This window comes from Scyliorhinus torazame, chromosome 4 (assembly GCF_047496885.1).
Source record: "Scyliorhinus torazame isolate Kashiwa2021f chromosome 4, sScyTor2.1, whole genome shotgun sequence".
In the NCBI taxonomy this organism is placed as follows: Eukaryota; Metazoa; Chordata; class Chondrichthyes; order Carcharhiniformes; family Scyliorhinidae; genus Scyliorhinus; species Scyliorhinus torazame.
In genome coordinates, this window is record NC_092710.1 from 256,517,101 (window position 1) to 256,540,246 (window position 23,146).

The window sequence follows — 23,146 nt, forward strand, 5'->3', positions numbered from 1 at the left end:
TATGCAGAAAAATTTAGAGGCAATTGTTCACCGGAATTTTATTGTTTTCAGCCCCTGCCGAGTGCCATCTGCAGTCTGCTCTGCATAGTCAGGCGTAACATGGCTGAGCTCAAATTCTTGTGATAGCATTAAATTGAAGTTTATGGTATAGCACTTAATGCTATCAATGTATGATTCTGTCTGAAACACCAAATGTCAGATGCAACAATGTGCCAGATATGCATTGATATAACGAAAATTTAATATGCTGAAAGGCTGAGATTTGTTCTGACTGGTATTTTTTTTTCCAATTAGGCAATAATGATGAGTATATCTTTACAAGCAATGGTGGATGAGCTAATGGTGAAGAAATCAGGTGGCAACTTAAAGAAGGTGAATTAACTTTTTTAGTTTTAAATTTGTTAGGTCAGGGACTTGTCTGAATTTTAAGCAATAATCTATCCCACCCTCCAGGTGTAGGATGTTGTGATCCATGCAATGATGGAAAAAATGCGTACCTTTATTTTTGTCCTGAGGTAATTTGAATATTGTGAATATTAACCTGCACCAGCACCAAGAACTTGCAATTATATAGTGTTTTTAACTCGGCCAATATTTCCCACAGCACTTAACAGGAGCATTATCGGACAAAAATTGACTCTAGTAGTAAGTACCATAATACTTTAAAAACACATGTTGCAGTGCTGATGTATCAACGTTCAGTGAAGTGTGTTTGAAATTTTTAATTTGTTCTTGGGATATATTACTCAGTTGCCTTTAAGAAGGTGGTGGTAGAACCTCTTGAACCACAGCATCTTGTATGATGAAGGTGCTCTTGCAAAGCTGTTGGATGGAGTTTTCTGATTTGGCCCAGCAATGAGGAAGGAATGATGTGCGACTTGAAGGTCATAGTGTCTCCATGCACCTGCTGCACTTGTTCTTACATGTTTGGGAAATAGTGTTAAAGAAACCATAGTGAGTCAATCAGCTTATCCTGTAGATCGGTAGAGGGAATAGACAGTGGAACAATGGCCAGCACTACTGCCTCACAGCACCCAAGACCCGGTTCAGTTCCGGCCTTTGGTGAGTGTGTGAAGTTTGCACGTTCTTCCCTCTTTCTCCCCCCCCCCGTCTCTGTGGACTTCCTCCGGATGCTCAGGTTTTCTAGGGGTGCCAATCCAATCAGTGAGTTACTTACTCTGTTTGCAGCTCCACCAATCCAGACAAGTGTTCCATCAGAATGAACAGGCAATTTGCATTTCTAATTTATTTTTTCCTTCAACCTGTAGATGCTGAAGAAGCGTATGAATGGTGGGTTACGTCGGTCAGACAGCCAGCAAGCTGTGAAATCCCCTCCACTTCTGGTTAGAACATTTTACCTTGCAATTTGGTTTCCTCTCGAGTAAGATGGGTAAAACCAGTGGTTTGGTTACCACTGGGGGGATGCGTTGACTGACCACTGCACTGTGGTACAGGAAGCCATTCAAGAGGGGGGAGCAAAAAGACAAAAAGCAAAAAGAGTCCCGCATAGTATGTTGCCTGCCCGGTGCCAGGGTGAGGGACATCTCTGATCGGCTTGAAAGGATTTTGGAGAGGGAGGGGGAGGATCCAGTTGTTGTGGTCCACGTTGGGACTAACAACATAGGTAAGACTAGGAAAGAAGACCTGTTTGGGGATTATCAAACACTAGGGACTAAATTAAAGAACAGGTCCTCCAGGGTTATAATCTCTGGACTACTACCCGAGCCACGTGCCAATTGGCATAGGGTTGAGAAAATTAGGGAAGTTAACACGTGGCTAAAGGGGTGGTGCGGGAAAGAGGGATTCCATTTCATGGGGCATTGGCATCAGTACTGGGGCAGGAGGGACCTGTACCATTGGGACGGTCTTCACCTGAACCATTCTGGGACCAGTGTTCTAGTGAATAGGATAAATAGATTGGTCACAAGGACTTTGAACTAGCATTGGTCACAAGGACTTTAAACTAGCAAGTTGGGGGGAAGGGAAGGGTAAAGCTATGGACAGTATAATGGTTAATGGAGAGCAAGGCAGCAGGTTACGTGACAGGTTATTATGTAGAGATATGGGTTCAAAGACCAGGAAAATTAGGAGAAAGGGTAAGAGGAAAAATAATTTGCGAAAAGTTACTGATCAAGGTGTTAGGATTCATAACAAAGACATAAAAAACAGCATAAGTGTACTTTACCTGAATGCTCGTAGTATACGGAATAAGGTGAATGAGTTGATGACGCAAATCATCGTGAATGACTATGATTTGGTGGCCATTACTGAAACATGGTTAAAAGATGGTCACGACTGGGAGTTAAATATCCAAGGGTGTCTGACTGTACGAAAGGATAGAATGGACGGTAAGGGCGGTGGTGTAGCTTTGTTGTTTAAGGATGGCATCCGGGCAATAGTAAGGGATGATATTGGTGCTATGGAGGATAAGGTTGAATCAATTTGGGTGGAAATCAGGAATAGTAAGGCGAAAAGGTCACTGATAGGAGTAGTCTGTAGGCCACCAAATAGTCTATAGGCCACCAAATAGTAACAGGATGGTAGGGCAGGCAATAAGCAAAGAAATAACGGAGGCATGTAGAAATGGTACAGCGGTTATCATGGGAGATTTTAATCTGCATGTCGATTGGTTTAACCAGGTTGGTAAAGGCAGCCTTGAGGAGGAGTTTATAGAATGTGTCCGGGATAATTTCCTGGAACAGTATGTAATGGAACCTACAAGGGAACAAGCGGTCCTAGATCTGGTCCTGTGTAATGAGGCAGGATTGATTAATGATCTCCTAGTTCGGGATCCTCTTGGAAGGAGCGACCACAATATGGTGGAATTTAAAATACAGTTGGAGGATGACAAGGTAAAATCAAACACTTGTGTCTTGTGCTTAAACAAAGGCGATTACAATGGGATGAGAGAAGAACTAGCTAAGGTAGACTGGGAGCAAAGACTTCATGGTGAAGCAGTTGAGGAACAGTGGAGAACCTTCCGAGCGATCTTTCAAAGTGTTCATACCGACAAAAAAGAAAGACGGTAGAAAGGGGAAAAATCGACCGTGGATATCTAAGGAGGTGAGTGAGAGTATCAAATTGAAGGAAAAAACATACAAAGTGGCAAAAATTAGTGGGAGACTAGAGGACTGGGAAGTCTTTAGGGGACAACAGAAAGCTACTAAAAAAGCTATAAAGAAGAGTAAGGTAGACTATGAAAGTAAACTTGCTCAGAACATAAAAGCAGATAGTAAAAGTATAAGACAAAAAAGAATGGCTAAGGTAAATATTGGTCCTTTGGAAGATGAGAAGGGAGATTTAATAATAGGAGACGGGGAAATGGCTGAGGAGCTGAACAGGTTTTTTGGGTCAGTCTTCACAGTGGAAGACACAAATAACATGCCAGTGACTGATGGAAATAAAGATATGATAGGTGAGGACCTTGAGATGATTGTAATCACTAAGGAGGCAGTATTGGGCAAGCTAATGGGGCTAAAGGTAGACCAGTCTCCTGGCCCTGATGGGATGCATCCCAGAGTGTTAAAAGAGATGGCTAGGGAAATTGTAAACGCACCAGTGATAATTTATCAAAATTCACTAGACTCTGGGGTGGTCCCAGAGGATTGGAAAGTAGCAAACGTGACACCACTGTTTAAAAAAGGAGGTCGGCAGAAAGCGGGTAATTATAGGCCGGTAAGCTTAACTTTGGTTGTAGGGAAAATGTTGGAATCTATCATTAAGGAGGAAATAGCGGGCACCTGGAGGGAAATTGTCCCATTGGGCAGACGCAGCATGGGTTCATAAAGGGTAGGTCGTGTCTGACTAATTTGGTAGAATTTTTTGAGGACGTTACCAGTGCAGTAGATAACGGGGAGCCAATGGATGTGGTATATCTGGATTTCCAGAAAGCTTTTGACAAGGTGCCACACAAGGTTGCTGCATAAACTAAAGATGCATGGCATTGAGGGTAAAGTGGTAGCATGGGTAGAGAATTGGTTAACTAACAGAAAGCAGAGAGTGGGGATAAATAGGTGTTTCTCTGGTTGGCAACCTGTAAGTAGTGGGGTCCCTCAAGGATCAGTGTTGGGCCCGCAGTTGTTCACAATTTACATAGATGATTTGGAGTTGGGGACCAAGTGCAATGTGGCAAAGTTTGCAGACAACACTAAGATGAGTGGTAAAGCAAAAAGTGCAGGGGATACCGGAAGTCTGCAGAAGGATTTGGATAGGTTAGGTGAATGGGCTAGGGTCTGGCAGATGGAATTCAATGTTGCCAAGTGTGAGGCTATCCATTTTGGGAGGAATAACAGCAGAATGGATTATTATTTAAACGGTAAGATGTTAAAACATGCTGCTGTGCAGAGGGGCCTGGGTGTGATGGTGCACGAGTCGCAAAAAGTTGGTGTGCAGGTGCAACAGGTGATTAAGAAGGCTATCGAGTTTTGTCTTTCATTGCTAGAGGAATGGAGTTCAAGACTAGGGAGGTTATGCTGCAATTGTATAAGGTGTTGGTGAGGCCGCATCTGGAGTATTGTGTTCAGTTTTGGTCTCCTTACCTGACAAAGGACATAGTGGCACTGGAGGGAGTGCAGAGGAGATTCACTAGGTTGATCCCAGAGTTGAGGGGATTAGTTTATGACGAGAGGTTGAGTAGACTGGGACTGTACTCATTGGAGTTTAGAAGGATGTGGGGGGATCTTATTGAAACATATAAAATTATGAAGGGAATAGATAGGATAGATGCGGACAGGTTGTTTCCATTGGTCGGGGAAAGCAGAACTAGGGGGCATAGCCTCAAAATAAGGGGAAGTAGATTTAGGACCGAGTTTAGGAGGAACTTCTTCACCCAAAGGGTTGTGAATCTCTGGAATTCCTTGCCCAGTGAAGCAGTTGAGGCTCCTTCTTTAAACATTTTTAAGAAAAAGATAGATACCTTTCTAAAGAATAAAGGGATTCGGGGGTATGGTGTACGGGCCGGAGAGTGGAGCTGAGTCCACAAAGATCAGCCATGATCTCATTGAATGGCGGAGCAGGCTCGAGGGGCCAGGTGGCCTACTCCTGTTCCTAGTTCTTATGTTCTTATGTTCACATCCACTGAAGGATAAAATGGTCTGTGGTCTGTCACATTACATGCTGGCCCAGCAGCAACGTTCACATCACGCAAGAACAAATCCTCCCAAATACATTCTGAATGCTATGAAACTTTAAACACTTGCCAATTGTCTGTAAATCTATAAACAAGGTTTAGGAAAACCATTCCAATGCCATAGGACCTTGGCAGCGAAAGGCACAGCCACCATAAAATTTACAGTGCAGAAGGAGGCCATTCAGCCTATCGGGTCTGCACCAGCCCTTGGAAAGAGCAATAAGAGAAACGCAAATATCAAGGAGGCTAGAAGACCCGAGGTAGGGAGGGCGAATCCATAGGAGGGTTTGAAAACCAGGTGAGAATTTTAATGTTGGCACTTTGATTAACTAGGAGCTAGTGTAGATCAAAGTGGAGAAGGGCGAATGTGGCAAATAGAATTTGTGCGAGTAAGGATGCAGCAAAATTTTGGGACCTCCAGATTATGGAGGGTAGATGTCGGATGCCACCTAAGAGTGAGTTGGAATAAAAATAATCCCCGTTTCATCCTTGTTGTAAGAACACATTGTAAATTTAAAACCGCTTTTAAAATGTAGAACTCTCCCAGATTGCATTATTGGCTATGACCTCTACTTTGGATTTAACCAAGTTGATAAATTATTACTGTGTGTGAGTTACTAAGCATCCAAAATTTAGATTCACTTTCAATGCTTTCAGCTTTCACAACTACCTGAATTTGTGTAAAATACTGTACAGTGCATGCTGAGTTACCAGTTCCCCAGGCTGATGATATTCCCATCCTCCAATAACTGGCTGGGCCACTCTCTTTATTCAGTGACCCTCCAGCAGGCCCCCTGATCTTCTGTTAATCTCCTCACTCAGCCAGGCCATTGCCCCAGGTTATCTCCACCCCACTCCCAGAGAAGGCCTCGTCCTCCGGTGCATAACCATAGAATTGTAGAATCCCTACAGTGCAGAAGCAGGCCATTCAGCCCATTGAGTCTGCACCGACCCTCTGAAAGAGCACTGTAACCTAGGTCCAATCTCCCACCCTATCCCTGTAACCCCACCTACGGACAATTTAGCATATCTAATCCACCTAACCTGCACATCTTTGGACTGTGGGAGGAAACCGGAGCAACGGAGGAAACCTACGCAGACACTTGAGGAATGTGCAAACTCTACACAGGACAGTCACCTGAGGTCGGAATGGAACCCGTGTCCCAGCTTTGTGAGGCAGCAGTGCTAACCACTGTACCACCGTGCCGCCCTTATTGACTCAAATTTCACCATCTGCAGTGCTGGGATTTGAACCTGGATTTGTAGAGCATTACTCTGAGTCTGTGGTTTACTAGTCCAGTGATGATACCTGTACACCACTGCCTCCCTGCTCTTGAGGTGGCCTAAGTGGACATGGCAATACTGCCCAGGCCACTGTTTGCCACCAGGTTTCGGTGTGAGTCTTGCAGCAGCCACATGTTGGCCCAATTCTCCAGCTCTTAAGGAAAACGCAAATCAGATGCAAGTCATCCACAAGCTGCTCCTGCCAGAACCACTTTGTTACTGTCAGTGTTCTCTTATAAGGAAGATTTCTAGAGGCGTGCTTTATGATGTTTTGGTTCAGATGTTAGTCAGGTATTTTTCAGGTAGCACTTGCTGTGTCAATGAGCAGAGGGGAAGGCAGCACTTTGTCCAGGGCAAGGACCTCAACCAACCTTTTCGCTTTTTTGTTGTTGCCAAAATTGATGCTGTTGAGTTTTTCAATTTAGCACTCCATTTTTGGGAACACATGAGGCAAGCTAAACAAGAAATAGCTGGAAGGCATGAATGAGGATTTCAGCAGCAGATGAGCTTAAACGAGACGGATGATGTTAGAGCTAAAAATAGATGGCCTTAATGTTGGCAAGTATGTGGTCAGAAACTCATCTCGGTCAAATACAACATCAAAATTGCAAACAATCAAGGAGAAGGATTCGAGAATGCAGTTTGCAACAGGGCCCAAAGGCAGTATCTTCAGTCTTCCCATTCTGCTCATTCCGTACTGGGTATAAAAATAACCAGCCTGTTAATTTGGGAGTAATGGTGGAGTCTAGGTGGTGGTAAGTTGGAGAACTGTGTTGTCAGCATATGTATGAAATTGCGTTGTGTTTTCGGCTGATATCTCTGAGGGAGAGCATGTTGATGGGAAAGAAAGAAATAGAGGCAGATGTAGGCCATTTGGCCCCTCTGGGGTGGCTTTAATTCCACTTTCCTGCCTGCTACCATAACCTATTAACTCCCTCATGGATCAAGAGTCTATCTAACTAACTTGGCCTTGAATGTATTCAATGACCCAGCCTCCACTATTCTTTGGGTAGTAAATTTCAAAGACTAATGACCCTTTGAGAGAAGAAATTCTTCCTTATCTTCCATCTTAAATGGGTGACTCCTTATTTTGATACGGTAACCCTCGACCCAATGTAAGGGTGTCTTCTCTTCCTTCAATGCAAGGAGATTCTTAAATAAGGAGAACAAAGCTTCATGCAATATTCCAGGTGTGATCTCATGAATGACCCCTGTGCAGCTGTAACATGACTTCCCTACTTTTATATTCCATCCCCTTGCAATAAAGACCAATTCATTTGCCTTCCTAAAACTTGCTGGACCTAATGTTTTGTGATTCACGTGCAAGGACACCCAGATCTGTCTGTACCATGGCATTCTTCAGTGTTTCTCTAATTAAATAATATTTTGATTTTTCTATTCCCACCAAAGTGGAAAACCTCATTTTCCCACGTTATGTTCCATCTGCCAAATTTTTGTCTTCTCACTAGTTACCTATATTCCTTTGCGGCCTCTTTGTATCCTTGTCACAGCTTGCTTTCCTATCTATCTTTGTATCGTTCATTATAATACGCTCAGTGCCTTTTATAGGTAAAAAGTCAGTATAAATTATGAATAGTTGAGGCCCCAGCACCAATTCCTGTGGCACCCGCTAATTACTGTTCTTCAACTGAAAATGGCTAATTCATCCTGATTGTTGCCTCTTAATCACCTATCATGCTAGTCTGTTACCCCCAGTACTTATCCTGTGCTGTATACTTTTATGTGGCACCTTATCAAGTGACCTTTAGAAATCCAAATACATCATCTACTGGTTTACGTTTTTCCATTCTACTTGTTACATCCTCCAGAAACTCCCAATAAATTTATTCACATTTCATACAATCAAGCACAGTCAACCTGATTTTATTATCATTTTTCTTAATAATTAATTTCAACATTTTTCCGATGACAGATGTTGGGCTGATAGAGATGTTACATTCCTGGTTTTCTAATCCGCTGAGACAGTTCCAGCATCTCGCAAATTTTGGAAGATTACAGTCAATGAATCCACCACCGCTGCAGCCATTTTCTTTTAGACCCGGGATGTAGACTGTCGGGTCCAGAAGACTTGGAAGCCTTTAGTGCCATTACTTTAGCTATAACTTTTTTTCCAGTGATGGTGATTGTTTCTCCCTCCCATTTGCTCTCTGACCTTCAACTCGACATTGTGTCCTCGACTGTGAAGGCAGATACAAAATATTTGTTTGAAGTCTGCCATTTCCTTATTTCCAATTATTAATTTTCCATTCTCATCCTCTCGGGGACCAGTGTTTACTTCAGGTATTCTTGTTTACCTTCTTGTTGAAGCTCTTACTGTCTTTTTATATTTCTTGTTAATTCAATCTCATTCTAAGTTTTTCCTCTTGATTTTTTTAGTCATCCTTTGCTGGTTTATAAAACTTTGCCAATCTTCTGGCTTATCACTGATCTTCGCAATATTGTACACCTTTTCTTTGAATTTAATGGCATCCTTAACTTTAGATAACCACGGATTACACATCCTTCCATTACTGTCTCTCTGGAATCTATCTTCAAGAGTTTTGAAGTATCTCCTTAAATGTGTGCAGCTGCTTATCTATTGTCTTAACTTTTCACCTATTTTCTCTGTTGACTGTAAGCCACTCTATCTTTCTAAGTGCTTCACAAAGGGCACAGAATATGCTCTGGGTGAGGGACTTCAATGTTCTATGTCAGTAGGACCAATGCACATCGAGCTGGCTGAGTCCTAAAGGACATAGCTGCTAGACTGGGACTGCAGGTGGTGAGGGAACCAACAAAAAGGAAAAACATACTGCTGTGTGCTCTGTTTCACAGAGACATGGCTCACCCCCGCCTCACCGCGCTGTGCCATACAACCTGAAGGCTTCTCAATTCACCGTGGCATCAGGCAAAGCGAAGAGTGGAGGGGTTTGCCTCTTCATCAACTCCTCCTGGTGCTTGGATGTGGCAACCCTGGCGACCTACTGCTCCCCGGGCCTGCAATACCTGACCGTGAAGTGCCACCCATGCTATTTTCCACGTGAGTTCACTTCAGCCATTATCACAGCGGTCTACATCCCACCCCAGGCAGAAGTGAGGAAGGCCCTGGACGAACTGTACACTGTTATAAACAACTACGAAACCGAACATCTGGAGGCCTTGTTCATCGTGGCTGGAGACTTCAACAAGGCCAACCTCTAGAGTGTACTGCCAAGATTCCACCAGCACATTTCCTGTCCCGCCAGGCGCGACAACACTCTTGACCACTGCTACTCAAAAATCAAGGGCGCCTCCTGTTCCGTCCCCCGACCGCACTTTGCGAAATCAGACCATAAGACAGTGCTCCTTTTCCCGGCATGCAAGCAGAAACTCAAGCGGGAGAATCCAGCTAAGAAGGTTGTGTAGTGCTGGTCTGAGGAATCAGAAGAGCTCTTATGTGACTGCTTAGAGCCAGTGGACTGGTTCATATTTAAGAACAGCAAGAAGTTTTACAACACCAGGTTGAAGTCCAACAGGTTTGTTTCAAACACTAGCTTTCGGAGCACTGCTCCTTCATCAGGTGAATGAAGAGGTGTGTTCCAGAAACACATTTTTAGACAAATTCAAAGATGCAAGACAATGCTTTGAATGCGAGCATTTGCAGTTAATCAAGTGTTTACAGATCCCGAGGTAGGGGTAACCCCAGGTTAAAGAGGTGTGAATTGTCTCAAGCCAGGACAGTTGGTCGGATTTCGCAAGCCTAGACCAGATGGTGGGGGATGAATGTAATGCGACATGAATCCCAGGTCCCGGTTGAGGCCGCACTCGTGTGCGGAACTTGGCTATAAGTTTCTGCTCGGCAATTCTGCCTTGTCGCGCGTCCCGAAGGCCGCCTTGGAGAACGCTTATCCGAAGATCAGAGGCTGAATGCCCTAGACTGCTGAAGTGTTCCCCGACTGGAAGGGAACATTCCGGCCTGGTGATTGTCGCGCGATGTCCGTTCATTCGTTGTCGCAGCGTCTGCATGGTCTTGCCAATATACCACGCTTCGGGACATGCTTTCCTGCAGCGTATGAGGTAGACAACGTTGGCCGAGTCGCACGAGTATGTACCGCGTACCTGGTGGGTGGTGGTCTCGCGTGTAATGGTGGTATCCATGGATACCACCATTGCATGGATACGTTGCAACTATACAAGTGCACAGTTTTGGTGATGGGTTTATCGTATAAGAAGAGATTGAACAGTTTAGGCCTACATTCGCTAGAGTTTAGAAGAATGAGGGGAGATCAAATGGAGGTATTCAAGATGCTAAAAGGTATGGATAAAGTTGATATAAAGCAGATTCTTCCTCTTGTGGGGCATTCTAAAACAAGCGGTCATAATCTTGGAATAAGAGGTAGCAAATTTAAAACTGATTTGATGAAAAAGTACTTCTCCCAAAGGGTTGTGAATCTGGAATTTGCTAACCTAACGTGCTGTGGATGCAGGGACAGTGAGTCAATGTAAAGAGGAGTTTAGACGTATTTTTAATTGGTAATGGGTTGAAGGGTTATGGAGAACGGGCAGGAGAGTGGAGTTGAGGCCAGGATGGAATCAGCCATGATCACATTGAAGGTGTTTAGGCTCGGGAGGCTAAATTGCCTAGTCCTGCTCCTAGGTCATGTGTTCTAGGGAGGAGATGCTCTGGCTGATTTTGCAATCCAGCTCTTGGTCTGTAGAATTGCAGGTAACAGATGAGGAATATATCAGCCATGATAGAATGGCGGACCAGACTCGATGTGCCGAATGGCCTAATTCTGCTCCTATATCTTAACTTTTTAAAAAAATGTATTTTATTCCAAATGTATACGAAAAGCTCCAACACATGATTCAGGAAACACACTTCCCAACACACGACTATGTAGTTTGTACACATTTACCCCCTTTTTCACCATCCCCACTCCCTTACCTCCTCAAACACAAACTCACGAATATCCTGGACCTTGCCTTGAAACACTCCACTGAACCCCTTAACGCGTATTTGATCTTTTCCAGCCAAGGAAAGTCATATAAGTCACCTAGCCAGGCCGCTACCCCCGGTGGCATTGCCGACCACCACTCCAATGGGGTTCGTCGCCGGCAACATCAGTCTTCTTCCTCACCATCAGCTCCGGCTTCTCCGATATCCCAAATATCACCGCCAAAGGGTCCAGCACCACCTCCTCCCTCACTATCCTTGTTAGTGACACAAATACTCCCTCCCGGAATCTCCAACTTTTCACAGCCCAATGATTCACTGGACCCCGCCACTTTTCGCACTCTCCTGCCACCCCTGAAAGAACCCACTCATTCTTGCTGCGTCATATGCACCCTGTGTACGACCTTAAACTGTATCAGGCTCATTCTTGCATACGAGGAGGTCATATTTACCTTTGTTTTATTTTCTAAATTTAGAGTACCCAATTCATTTTTTCCAATTAAGGGGCAATTTAGCATGTTCAGTCCACCTACCTTGCACATCTTTGGGTTGTGGGGGCGAAACCCACGCAAACACGGGGAGAATGTGCAAACTCCACACGGACAGTGACCCAGAGCCGGGATTGAACCTGGGACCTCGGTGCCGTGAGGCTGCAGGGCTACCACTGCGCCACCATGCTGCCCACATTTACCCTTGTAGCGCCTTACTCCATACTCTCCAGTTTATCCCCCCACCCAGCCGAACTTATGAATTTATAATCCTGTCTGATACGCATTACTAGATCTAAAATAGCCCGTTCCTTGGATGTTTTCAGAATGTATTCATTTCAGAAACTGTCCCGGAGGTACTCTTATGAACTTGTCCTGAAAGCTACTTTTTTATTTATTCAGTCTATATATTAAAATTGCCCATGGTTATTGTGGTGCCTTTCTTTGAAGTCCCTGTTATTTCTTGATGAATCCTCTGTCCTCCAGTGTAGCTACTGTTAGGCAGCCTATAAACCTCTTCCATCAGTGACTTATTTTATGTTGCTATTACTTATCTCCACCCTAACTGATACTATGTTCTTCGAGCCAAGATCATTTCTCATCAGTGGACTATTCTCATCCTTTTAACAGAGCAATCCTACCTCCTTGTCCTTTCTTCCTATCCTAAAGTAACAATGTGCTATTAATACATCGGTCTTATTATGAAAGCTGCAGACATTCGGATGTAGAGGGAACTAAGAATGAATCCCAGCGGGTGCCAGATACCACTATATTTTAGGGTGGAATGAGCAGCAATTTAGGTTAATTGTATGAAAGCAGACAAGTGCAGTCCCACTCAGGTGATGGTGGCGAGACAATGGGGAAGTAAACTGTGTCAAAGGCTACAGATGGGTAGAGAAGGACTGGGAGAGAAAGTTTGTTTACCATTGTCATAACCGCACAGGACATTTGTGACTTTGATAAGAATAATTTCAGTACTGTGGCAGGGCGGACACCTGATTGGAGAGAAGATTTTGGAGGAAACAACATGATGGATAATAGACTAATTCATTTTGTATAAAACTACTCTTCTCACCCTTGCCTCTGGTGTTAGAAGAACACCATATTTGAAGACTCCATCCAAGCAGAACTAGGCTTCATTGAGATGTGTTGATCTCCTTTTTATTTTTCACAAACCTGATATGGTTTAGAGGGTGGATTATTTGTTTATATTTATCTGATAGTGCTGTTCTGATCTTTGCACGAGGTGACACTCAAGATAAACCTATGTACATTGTGGAGCTAAATGTGGGCTTAGCGATAGAAGTAGGCCTAGTTTGAAATATTCATTATTGCCATCTATCAAGCACAAGTCAGGTGTGTGATGGAAATCCTAGACAAAGCCTGTTTGGCTGACACCTTGTTCACCACCTTAACATTCACTCCCACCACAAGTGCACTGTGGCTGCGGAGTGTACATCTACAAGATGCATTGCAGCAACTCGCCAAGGCTACTACAACAGCACTTCGCAATCCACGGCCTCTGACATCTTAGACAAGGACAGTAGATGCATGGGATCACCACCAGGTTTCACTCCAAGCAACACTCCAACCTGTCTTGGACCTATATCGCTGTTCACTGTTGCTGGTTCAGAACCCTGTAACTTTCTTCCGAACGACACTGGGTGTGCCTGCACCACATAGACTGTAGTAGTTCAAGAAAGTGGCTCACCACCACATTCACAAGTGATGGGAAATAAATACTACTATGCAAGCAACACCCACATCCCATGAATGAATATCAAAAGAAAATGCACATGACCAGGCTATGTAAAATCACTAATAATATAACCTGTTATCTAGCTTGGAGTACAACGTGGTGGTAACTATATAGACTATTGATACGGTTCCCTAATTAATCTTCCTATTTGATGATTTGACCTAATTGTTATAATTTGTTGGTATTTCACCCACAACCTTGCAAAATAAACCGAAAAAAATATTAGCAAAGTGCAGTAATATTGCCTGGACTTTTCGTATTTCCTTGAAGCAAATTGTGAAATCGTATTGCTGCACTTTGATCAAAATAAATTAGTAGATGCAGCACTTCAAATTCTCGTTCCCTTAGCAATTTTATGTTTCTCTAGGATTCTCCTGATTCAAACAGAGAACCTATTGTCAAGCTCTCGGTGAGTAAAACTATTCAAACTGATTTATAATTATGAATTTATATTGTTAACTAAGTTTTTGTCTTCCGCTGTGTTTAGATGATCTGATGCCGAAACAGTGTTCTAACAACTTAATGTAAAATGCCTGCATTTGGATTAAGTAACTATCTGTGTGGTTGCTGTTTATTGGGAAAGTGCATAGATTAATATGAATTATCATTAACATGCACTTGTTCTGTATGTAATTTGACTATAATACAGACCGTGAGCATTAAAAAAACAAACCTATTGAGGTGTGGGGGTGGTGGATCACAGTTATTTTTCAAATTAAAGTTTTTCCTCTTGTAGATGGTAGGTTACCAACAGAATCCTTCTGTACTCTTCCACATTCCATCTATTTAGAATATCACTTAAGACTGAAGGAGGAAAATCCGAAATCAGTTCATGGACAATTTTTCTGCATTAATACCCATCAGTGTTGGGAAAACTAGTTGAGTCGATTGTCAAAGGCAAAATTTATTCTCACTTGGAGAAGCATGAGTTGAGGAATTGCTAAACATGGATTTGTTGAAGGTAAATTATGTCTGACAACCTGATTAAGTTTTTAAATTAACAGAGGATTGATAAATATGCTGAATAAATGTTATATTTATGGACTTTCAAAAACAGTGACAAAGTAACACATTTTGTGTCTTTTGTGAATAAGTAGAAGCACGTGTGATTAAATGGACAATGGTAACTTGGGCACATAATTGTCAAAGTGATAGGACCAGAATGAATGGTTGGTGATTGGCAAACATTATGGAATAGGCTTAAGGGCTCATGTTTATAATTGGCCTAGATTGAGGAATTAAGAGTATACTTTTTTATGGATGATAGGAAACATGGTAGTAAATAACAAGATAGTAGCAGGCACCAGGAGGATGAAATGGGTAGAGACATCACAGATGTAGTTTAATATAGTTAAGTGTGAAGTGATGTACTTTTGGAAGAACAACATAGACGGGCAGCATAATTTATACTGAACAATTTTAAGGGGTCCGGAATAGGGACCTTGGAGTACGGAACTCTTTTAAGGTAATAAGTCAAGTTGGTTAAGCGACCATATGTCTATCTTGGCTTTGTGAATAGGGCCATTAAATACAAACTCATGGAAGTTATGCTAAAGCTTTGCAAATCACCAGTTAGACCTCAGCTGAAGTATTTTGTACAATCTAGGATTTCAAAATTGAGAAAACGGTCATGGTCTAACAGGCAGCAATGATCCCTCAAACTCCTAAACACTTCAGAGACTTGGATGATCTACAGCAGGCATCTTAAACTGGAGAAACATCACCAGTCACTCCTACGGAAAATCCTCCAAATCTGGTGGCAAGAAAGGCCCCCAACAGCAGCATCCTCTCCCAAGCTAACTTGGGGTGCTAATCACTCAAAGCCTGCTGCCTGACAGCAGACTACTGAAACAACTGCTTTACTCTGGACTTCTTTGCAGCAGTAGACTTCCAGGAGGGCACCAGAATTGCTTTGGGGATATTCATAAGAGATTCCTGGAAGGGTCAAACATAATATAATGGCCTTCTGCTCCTATGTCTTATGGTCCTATACCCAACATCACAGAATCACAGAAAACTACAGTGCAGAAGAGGTCCTTCAGCGCATTGAGCCTGCACCGATGCATGAAAGGCTCTGACCTTCCCAACTAATCCCACTTGCTAGCACTTGGCCCATAGCCTTGCATGTTATGGCCTGCCAAGAACTTATCCAGGTGCTTTTTAAGGGATGTGGAGATGCTGGCATTGCACTGGGGTGCGTACAGTAAGAAGTCTTCCAACACCAGGTTAAAGTCCAACAGGTTTGTTTGGAATCACTAGCTTTCGGAGCATAGCTCCTTCATCAGGTGACTTGCAACCTAAAACAAACCTTTTAAAGGATGTGAGGCATCCCGCCTCTACCACCCTCTCAGGCAGTGCATTCCAGACCACTCTTGGGGGGGGGGGGGGGGGGGGGGGGGGGGGTGCAACGTTTTTCCTCAAATCCCTTCTAAACCTCACTTTGAACTTCTGTCCCCTCATAACTGACTCTTCGACTAAGGGGGACAGCTGCTCCCTATCCACCCTGTCCATGCCCCCCATAATCTTGTACACTTCAATCAGGTCTTCTCTACTCCAGAGAAAACAACCCAAGCCTATCCAGCCTCTCTTTATAACTTAAATGTTCCACCCCAGGCAACATCCTGGTGAATCTTCTGAAACCCTGCCAATGTAATTACATACTTCCTATAATGTGGCAACCAGAATTGCAACACACTATTTCAGCTGCGGCCTCACCAAGTTCAATACAGCTCCATCATAACCTCCCTGCTTTTGTAATCTATGCCCCGATTGATAAAAGTGCGCGTCCCATATGACTTTTTTCACCTACAGTTCTGCCTTCAGAGGTCCATGGACAAACACGGCAAAGTCCCCTTGTCCTTCGGAACTTTCCCGTGTCAGACCTTTCATCGTATACTTCCTTGTTAAATTACTCCATCCAAAGTGTATCCCCTCACACTTTTCAGGATTAAATTGCATCTGCTACTTATCCACCCATTTGACCATCCCATCTGTATCCCATCTTTGGGCAACAAGGTAGCGCAAGTGGATAGCACTGTGGCTTCACAGTGTCAGGGACCCAGGCTCGATTCCCTGCTGGGTCACTGTCTGTGCGGAGTCTGCACGTTCTCCCCGTGTCTGCGTGGGTTTCCTCCGGGTGCTCCGGTTTCCTCCCACAGTCCAAAGACGTGCAGGTTAGGTGGATTGGCCATGATAAATTGCCCAAAAAGGTTAGGAGGGATTAGTGGGTCACGGGGATAGGGTGGCAGTGAGGGCTTAAGTGGGTTGGTGCAGACTCGATGGACCGAATGGCCTCCTTCTGCACTATGTTCTATATCTTCCTGGTAACCCAAGGTACTCAACCTCGCTGTTAACCAGCGGCCAATCTTTGTGTCATCCGCAAACTTACTGATCCTACCACCCCCCCCATATAGTCATCTATGTCATTTATATAAATGACAAACAATTGGGAGGACCCAGCATGGATCCCAGTGGTGTGTCACTGGCTTCTGCTGATTACCATGTACTGGCCACCTTCAGCTGATGAATCAGTACTCCTCCATGCTGAACACCACTTGGAGGAAGCACTGAGGGTGGCAAAGGTGCAGAATATGCTCTGGGTGGGTTCTTCAAGAGTAGTACCAACACAGACCGAGCTGGCCGGGTCCTAAAGGGCATGGCTGCTAGACTGGGCCTGCAGCAGTGGTGAGGGTACCAACAAGAGGGAAAAACATACTTGACCTTGTGCTCACCAATCTGCCTGCTGCAGATGCATCTGTCTATGACAGTTTCGGTAGAAGTGACTACTGCAGGATATTGGTTCAATGAAGAGTGCAGGAGGAGAGTGTGCCAGGAGGAACATCAGGCATATCAAAAAATGAGGTGTCAACCTGGTAAAGATACAACACAGGACTACTTGTATGCCAAACAGCAGTAGCAGCAAGTAATAGACCGAGCTAAATGATTCCACAACGAACACATCAGATCTAAGCTCTGTAGTCCTGCCACATCCAGCCTTGAATGGTGGTGGACAATTAAACGACTCACTGGAGGAGGAGGAGCCACAAAAATCCCCATCCTCTATGATGGAGGAGCCCAGCATGTATATGCAAAAGATAAGGCAGAGGCATTCGCAACAATCTTCAGCCAGATGTGACGAGTGGATGATCCATCTCCGTCTCCTCGGGAGGTCCCCAGCATCATGAGATGTCAGTCTTCAGCCAAACAATTCACTCCACATGATGTCAAGAAATGGTTGAAGGCATGAGACTGGAAAGGCTATAGGCCCTGACAAGATCATGGCAATAGTACTGAAGACTTGTGCTCCAAAACTTGCCGCACCCCTGGCATCTACCTGGCAGTGTGAAAAATTGCCCAGGTGTGTCCTGTACACGAGAAACAGGACCAATCCAACCCAGCCAATTACTGCCCTATCGGTCTACTCTCCATTATCAGCAAAGTGATTGAATGAGTCATCAACAGTACTATCGAGCAGCACTTAGCAATAACCTGCTCACCGACACTCCGTTTGGGTTTCACCAGGGTCACTCAGCCTTGGTTCAAACATGGACAAAAGAGCTGAATGCCAGAGGTGAGGTGAGTGCCCTTGACATAATAATTATTATTGTCCCAGCTGTTATGTTCTATAAGTAGGCTTACATTAACACAGCAATGAAGTTACTGTGGAAAGCCCCGAGTCGCCACATTCCGGCGCCTGTTCGGGTACACTGAGGGAGAAGTCAGAATGTCCAATTCACCTAACAGCACGTCTTTCGGGACTTGTGGGAGGAAACCGGTGCACCTGGGAGTAGACACTGGGAGAACATGCAGACTTCGCACAGACAGTGACCCAAGCCAGGAATCGAACCTGGGACCCTGTTACTGTGAAGCAACAGTGCTAACTGTTGGGATAGGTATATACCGCAGGGCAAGAGTTATATCGGGGGGGAAAGGCAATTATGATTCGATGAAGCAAGACTTAGGATGCATCGGATGGAGAGGAAAACTGCAGGGGGTGGGCACAATGGAAATGTGGAGCTTGTTCAAGGAACAGCTACTGCGTGTCCTTGATAAGTATGTACCTGTCAGGCAGGGAGGAAGTGGTCGAGCAAGGGAACCATGGTTTACTAAAGCAGTCGAAACACTGGTCAAGAGGAAGAAGGAGGCTTATGTAAAGATGAGTCATGAAGGTTCAGTTAGGGCGCTCAAGAGTTGCAAGTTAGCTAGGAAGGACCTAAAGAGAGAGCTAAGAAGAGCCAGGAGGGGACATGAGAAGTCTTTGGCAGGTCGGATCAAGGATAACCCTAAAGCTTTCTATAGATATGTCAGGAATGAAAGAATGATTCGGGTAAGAGTAGGGCCAGCCAAGGACAGTAGTGGGAAGTTGTGCTTGGAGTCCAAGGAGATAGGAGAGGTGCTAAATGAATATTTTTCGTCCGTATTCACACAGGAAAAAGACAATGTTGTCGAGGAGAATACTGAGATTCAGGCTACTAGACTAGAAGGGCTTGAGGTTCATGAGGAGGTGTTAGCAATTCTGGAAAGTGTGAAAATAGATAATCCCCTGGGCCGGATGGGATTTATCCTAGGATTCTCTGGGAAGCTAGGGAGGAGATTGCTGAGCCTTTGGCTTTGATCTTTAAGTCACCTTTTGTCTACAGGAATAGTGACAGAAGACTGGAGGATAGCAAATGTTGTCCCCCTGTTCAAGAAGGGGGTAGAGACAACCCAGGTAACTATAGACCAGTGAACCTTACTTCTGTTGTGGGCAAAATCTTGGAAAGGTTTATAAGAGATAGGGTGTATAATCATCTGGAAAGGAATAATTTGATTAGAGATAGTCAACACGGTTTTGTGAAGGGTAGGTCGTGCCTCATAAACCTTATTGAGTTCTTTGAGAAGGTGACCAAACAGGTGAATGAGGGTAAAGCAGTTTATGTGGTGTATATGGATTTCAGTAAAGCGTTTGATAAGGTTCCCCACTGGAGGCTACTACAGAAAATAAAGAGGCAGGGATTCAGGGTGATTTAGCAGTTTGGATCAGAAATTGGCTAGCTGGAAGAAGACAAAGGGTGGTAGTTGATGGGAAATGTTCAGACTGGTGTCCAGTTAATAATGTACCACAAGGATCTGTTTTGGGGCCACTGCTGTTTGTCATTTTTATAAATGACCTGGAGGAGAGTGTAGAAGGATGGGTGAGTAAATTTGCAGATGACACGAAAGTCGGTGGAGTTGTGGACAGTGCGGAAGGATGTTACAAGTTACAGAGGACATAGATAAGCTGCAGCGCTGGGCTGAGAAGTGGCAAATGGAGTTTAATGCAGAAAAGTGTGAGGTGATTCATTTTGGAAGGAAGAACAGGACGACAGAGTACTGGCTAATGGTAAGATTCTTGGCAGTGTGGATGAGCAGAGAGATCTCGGTGTCCATGTACATAGATCCCTGAAAGTTTGCCACCCAGGTTGAGAGGGTTGTTAAGAAGGCATGCGGTGTGTTAGCTTTTATTGGTAGAGGGATTGAGTTTCGGAGCCATGAGGTCATGTTGCAGCTGTACAAAACTCTGGTGCGTCGCATTTGGAGTATTGCGTGCAATTCTGGTCGCTGCATTATAGGAAGGATGTGGAAGCATTGGAAAGGGTGCAGAGGAGATTTACCAGAATGTTGCCTGGTATGGAGGGAAGATCTTATGAGGAAAGCTGAGGGACTTGAGGCTGTTTTCATTAGAGAGAAGAAGGTTAAGAGGTGACTTAATTGAGGCATACATGATGATCAGAGGATTGGATAGGGTGGACAGAGAGCCTTTTTCCTCGGATGGTGATGTCTTGCACGAGGGGACATAGCTTTAAATTGAGGGGAGATAGATATACGACAGATGTCAGAGGTAGGTTCTTTACTCCGAGTAGTAAGGGCGTGGAATGCCCTGCCTGCAACAGTAGTGGACTCGCCAACACTAAGGGCATTCAAATGGTCATTGGATAGACATATGGACAATAAGGGAATAATGTAGATGGGCTTTAGAGTGGTTTCACGGGTCAGCGCAACATTGAAGGCCGAAGGGCCTGTACTGCGCTGTTATGTTCTATATTCTAACCACTCTGCTGCCAGGTAGCATTTGACCGAGAATGGCATCATGGAACCCTAGCTAAACTGGAGTCTGTGGGAATCGGGGGAAACTCTCAGCTGGATTGAGTCATACTTGGCACAAAGGAAGATGGTTGGAAGTCAATCATCTCAGTTCTAGGACATCACTGCAGGGGTTCCTCAGGGTAGTGTCCAAGGCCCAACCATCTTCAGCTACTTCATCAATGACCTCCCTTCCATCATAAGTTCAGAAGTGGGTATGTTTTGCGGATGACTGCACAATGTTCAACACCATTCACGATTCGGATAATGAAGCAGTCCATGTCCAAATGCAGCAAGACCGGGACAATATCCAGGCTTGAGCTGACAAGTAGCAAGTTACATTCGCGCCACACAAGTGCCAGGCAATGACCATCTCCTACAAGAGAGGATCTAACCACTGCCTCTTGACATTCAATTAGACTAGCCACATTAATACTGTGGCTACCAGGACAGATCAAAGCTAGGAATCCTACGGCGAATAACTCTCCTCCTGTTCTCTCTCTCCCCCCCCCCCCCCCCCCCCCCCCCCCCAACCCACAAAAGCCTGTCCACCATCTACAAGGACAAGTCAGGAGTGTAATGGAATGCTTTCCTCTTGCCTGGATGAGTGCAGCTCCAACAATCCTCAAACTCTCCACCACTGAACAGTCCCAGCCATGTGTACCATCTGCAAGATGCACCGCAGTAACTCGGCAAGGTTCCTCAGGCAACACTTCCAAACCCACAACGACTACCATCCCGAAGGATAAGAGCAGCAGATACCAAAAGAGAAAATGCCAGAAAATCTCAGGTTTGGCAGCAGATACCTGGTAACCCCACCACCTGGAGGTTCCCCTCCAAGTCACTCCCCACCCTGACTTGAAAATATATTGCCCGTCTTTCACTGTTGCTGAGGCAACATCCTGGAACTCCTCCTTTATAGCACAATGGGTGTACCTACATCTCAAGGACTGCAGCTGTTCAAGAAGGCAACTCAACACCACTTTCTGAAGGGGCAACTCGGGACGGACAATAAATTCTGGCCTAACCAGCGAAGCTCACATCCCGTAAATCAATCTTTAAACAAAAGACACTAAAGCAACTGCTTCTGTCTCCTACCGCTAAGCCAATTATGAATCCACCTTATCAAATCGTCCTGTATCCCATATGCATTTGCCTTCTGAATTAGTCTCCCATGTGGGACCTTGTCAAAGGCTTTTCTGAAATCCATGTAAACTACCCTCGTCTACACACTTGGTTGCATGCTCAAAAAATTCAATCGAATTTGTTAGGTATGATCTCCACCTGACAAAGCCATGCTGACTACCCCTGATCAAACCTCGCCTCCACAAGTGGAGATCTGTCCTTCAGAATTTTCTCCAGTATTTTCCCAACTACTGACGTGAGGTTCGCTAGTCTGCTGTTCCCTGGTTTGTTTCTATAACCTATTCTCCATTTTCACATTTTCGTCAGAATTTACACCCCACCAACAAGCAGTAAACGGTAACAAATGCAAAGTCAATCCCCATATCAACAACAACGATCCCATCCTCCCCACCACCCCCAAACAACATCCCACCTGACAATATAAGCATCAAATAAAACAAACCCTCCACGGTGGGTAAAACAAAGGGGGGGGAAAAAAAAAAAGAATCCGGAATCGCCTATGGTCACCATTGACCTATAGAGTCCACCCCCCCTCCCCCTAACATTCAATGCCATCCAATCCCCGAAAGAGTACCGTAAATGACACCCATGTAACCCCCCCCTCCCCGATGCCTCCCCTCCACTTCCTCTTTTAAAACTCCTCCCCCCAACCGCTTTCCACCCCTGCTAGACTCATCGGAACTGTTCTACCAGGCTCCGATGGCCGCAGCCCCTCCCCCTCCCCCCCACCTCACTCCCGTTCACTGGCCGGCTTAAACCGGCCAGCGTGGAGGCCCACGCCCGGGTCCCTTTCCCTTTTGCCTGGCCCCAGGAAAACCAAGAAATCCCCTTTATCTCACAAACCTTGCATACACTCCAAGTCTGTCAAGGTCAAGAATTGCCGGACCCTATGGTGAGATTTTTGGAGGCGCCAGCACTGCAGGAGGGGAGGGCGTAAAATGTTGTGGCCTTCGCCTCTCTGATTGCCCGGCTACGGATACTTTGGAATTGGAGGTTGGTAGCGCCGCAGGGAATTGAGGCGTAGTTGGGGGATTTCCATGAGTTCCTCAGGTTGGTGAAGATTTGAGGAATTTTTTGTTGCACCGGGAGGGGGGGGGGGGGGGGGAGATAGAAAAGGGGAAAAAATTAACACACTGTATGTACCATGTTTTTTTTTGTACTATGCCACTGTGTTGGAGTATGTTTGGATAAAATATAAAAAGGTGAGGCAATCTTACTGAAACATAAATCCTGAGGGACTTGAGAGGGAAGATGCTAAGAGGATGTTTCCCCTTGGGAAGAGACTCAGAGCTAGGGGACACAGT

At 44.8% G+C, this 23,146-nt stretch overlaps 1 protein-coding gene across 1 annotated transcript in view; it reads left to right on the top strand.

Annotated features, from left to right (window-relative positions):
- snx17 (sorting nexin 17) overlaps nt 1-23,146 on the top strand; it is a 167,933-nt gene that overhangs the window by 84,328 nt on the left and 60,459 nt on the right. The window contains exons 13-15 of the mRNA XM_072500579.1: nt 295-372; nt 1,269-1,343; nt 13,963-14,004. Of these exons, the coding sequence (XP_072356680.1) occupies nt 295-372; nt 1,269-1,343; nt 13,963-14,004 (195 nt within the window). The remainder of the gene's footprint in view (nt 1-294; nt 373-1,268; nt 1,344-13,962; nt 14,005-23,146) is intronic.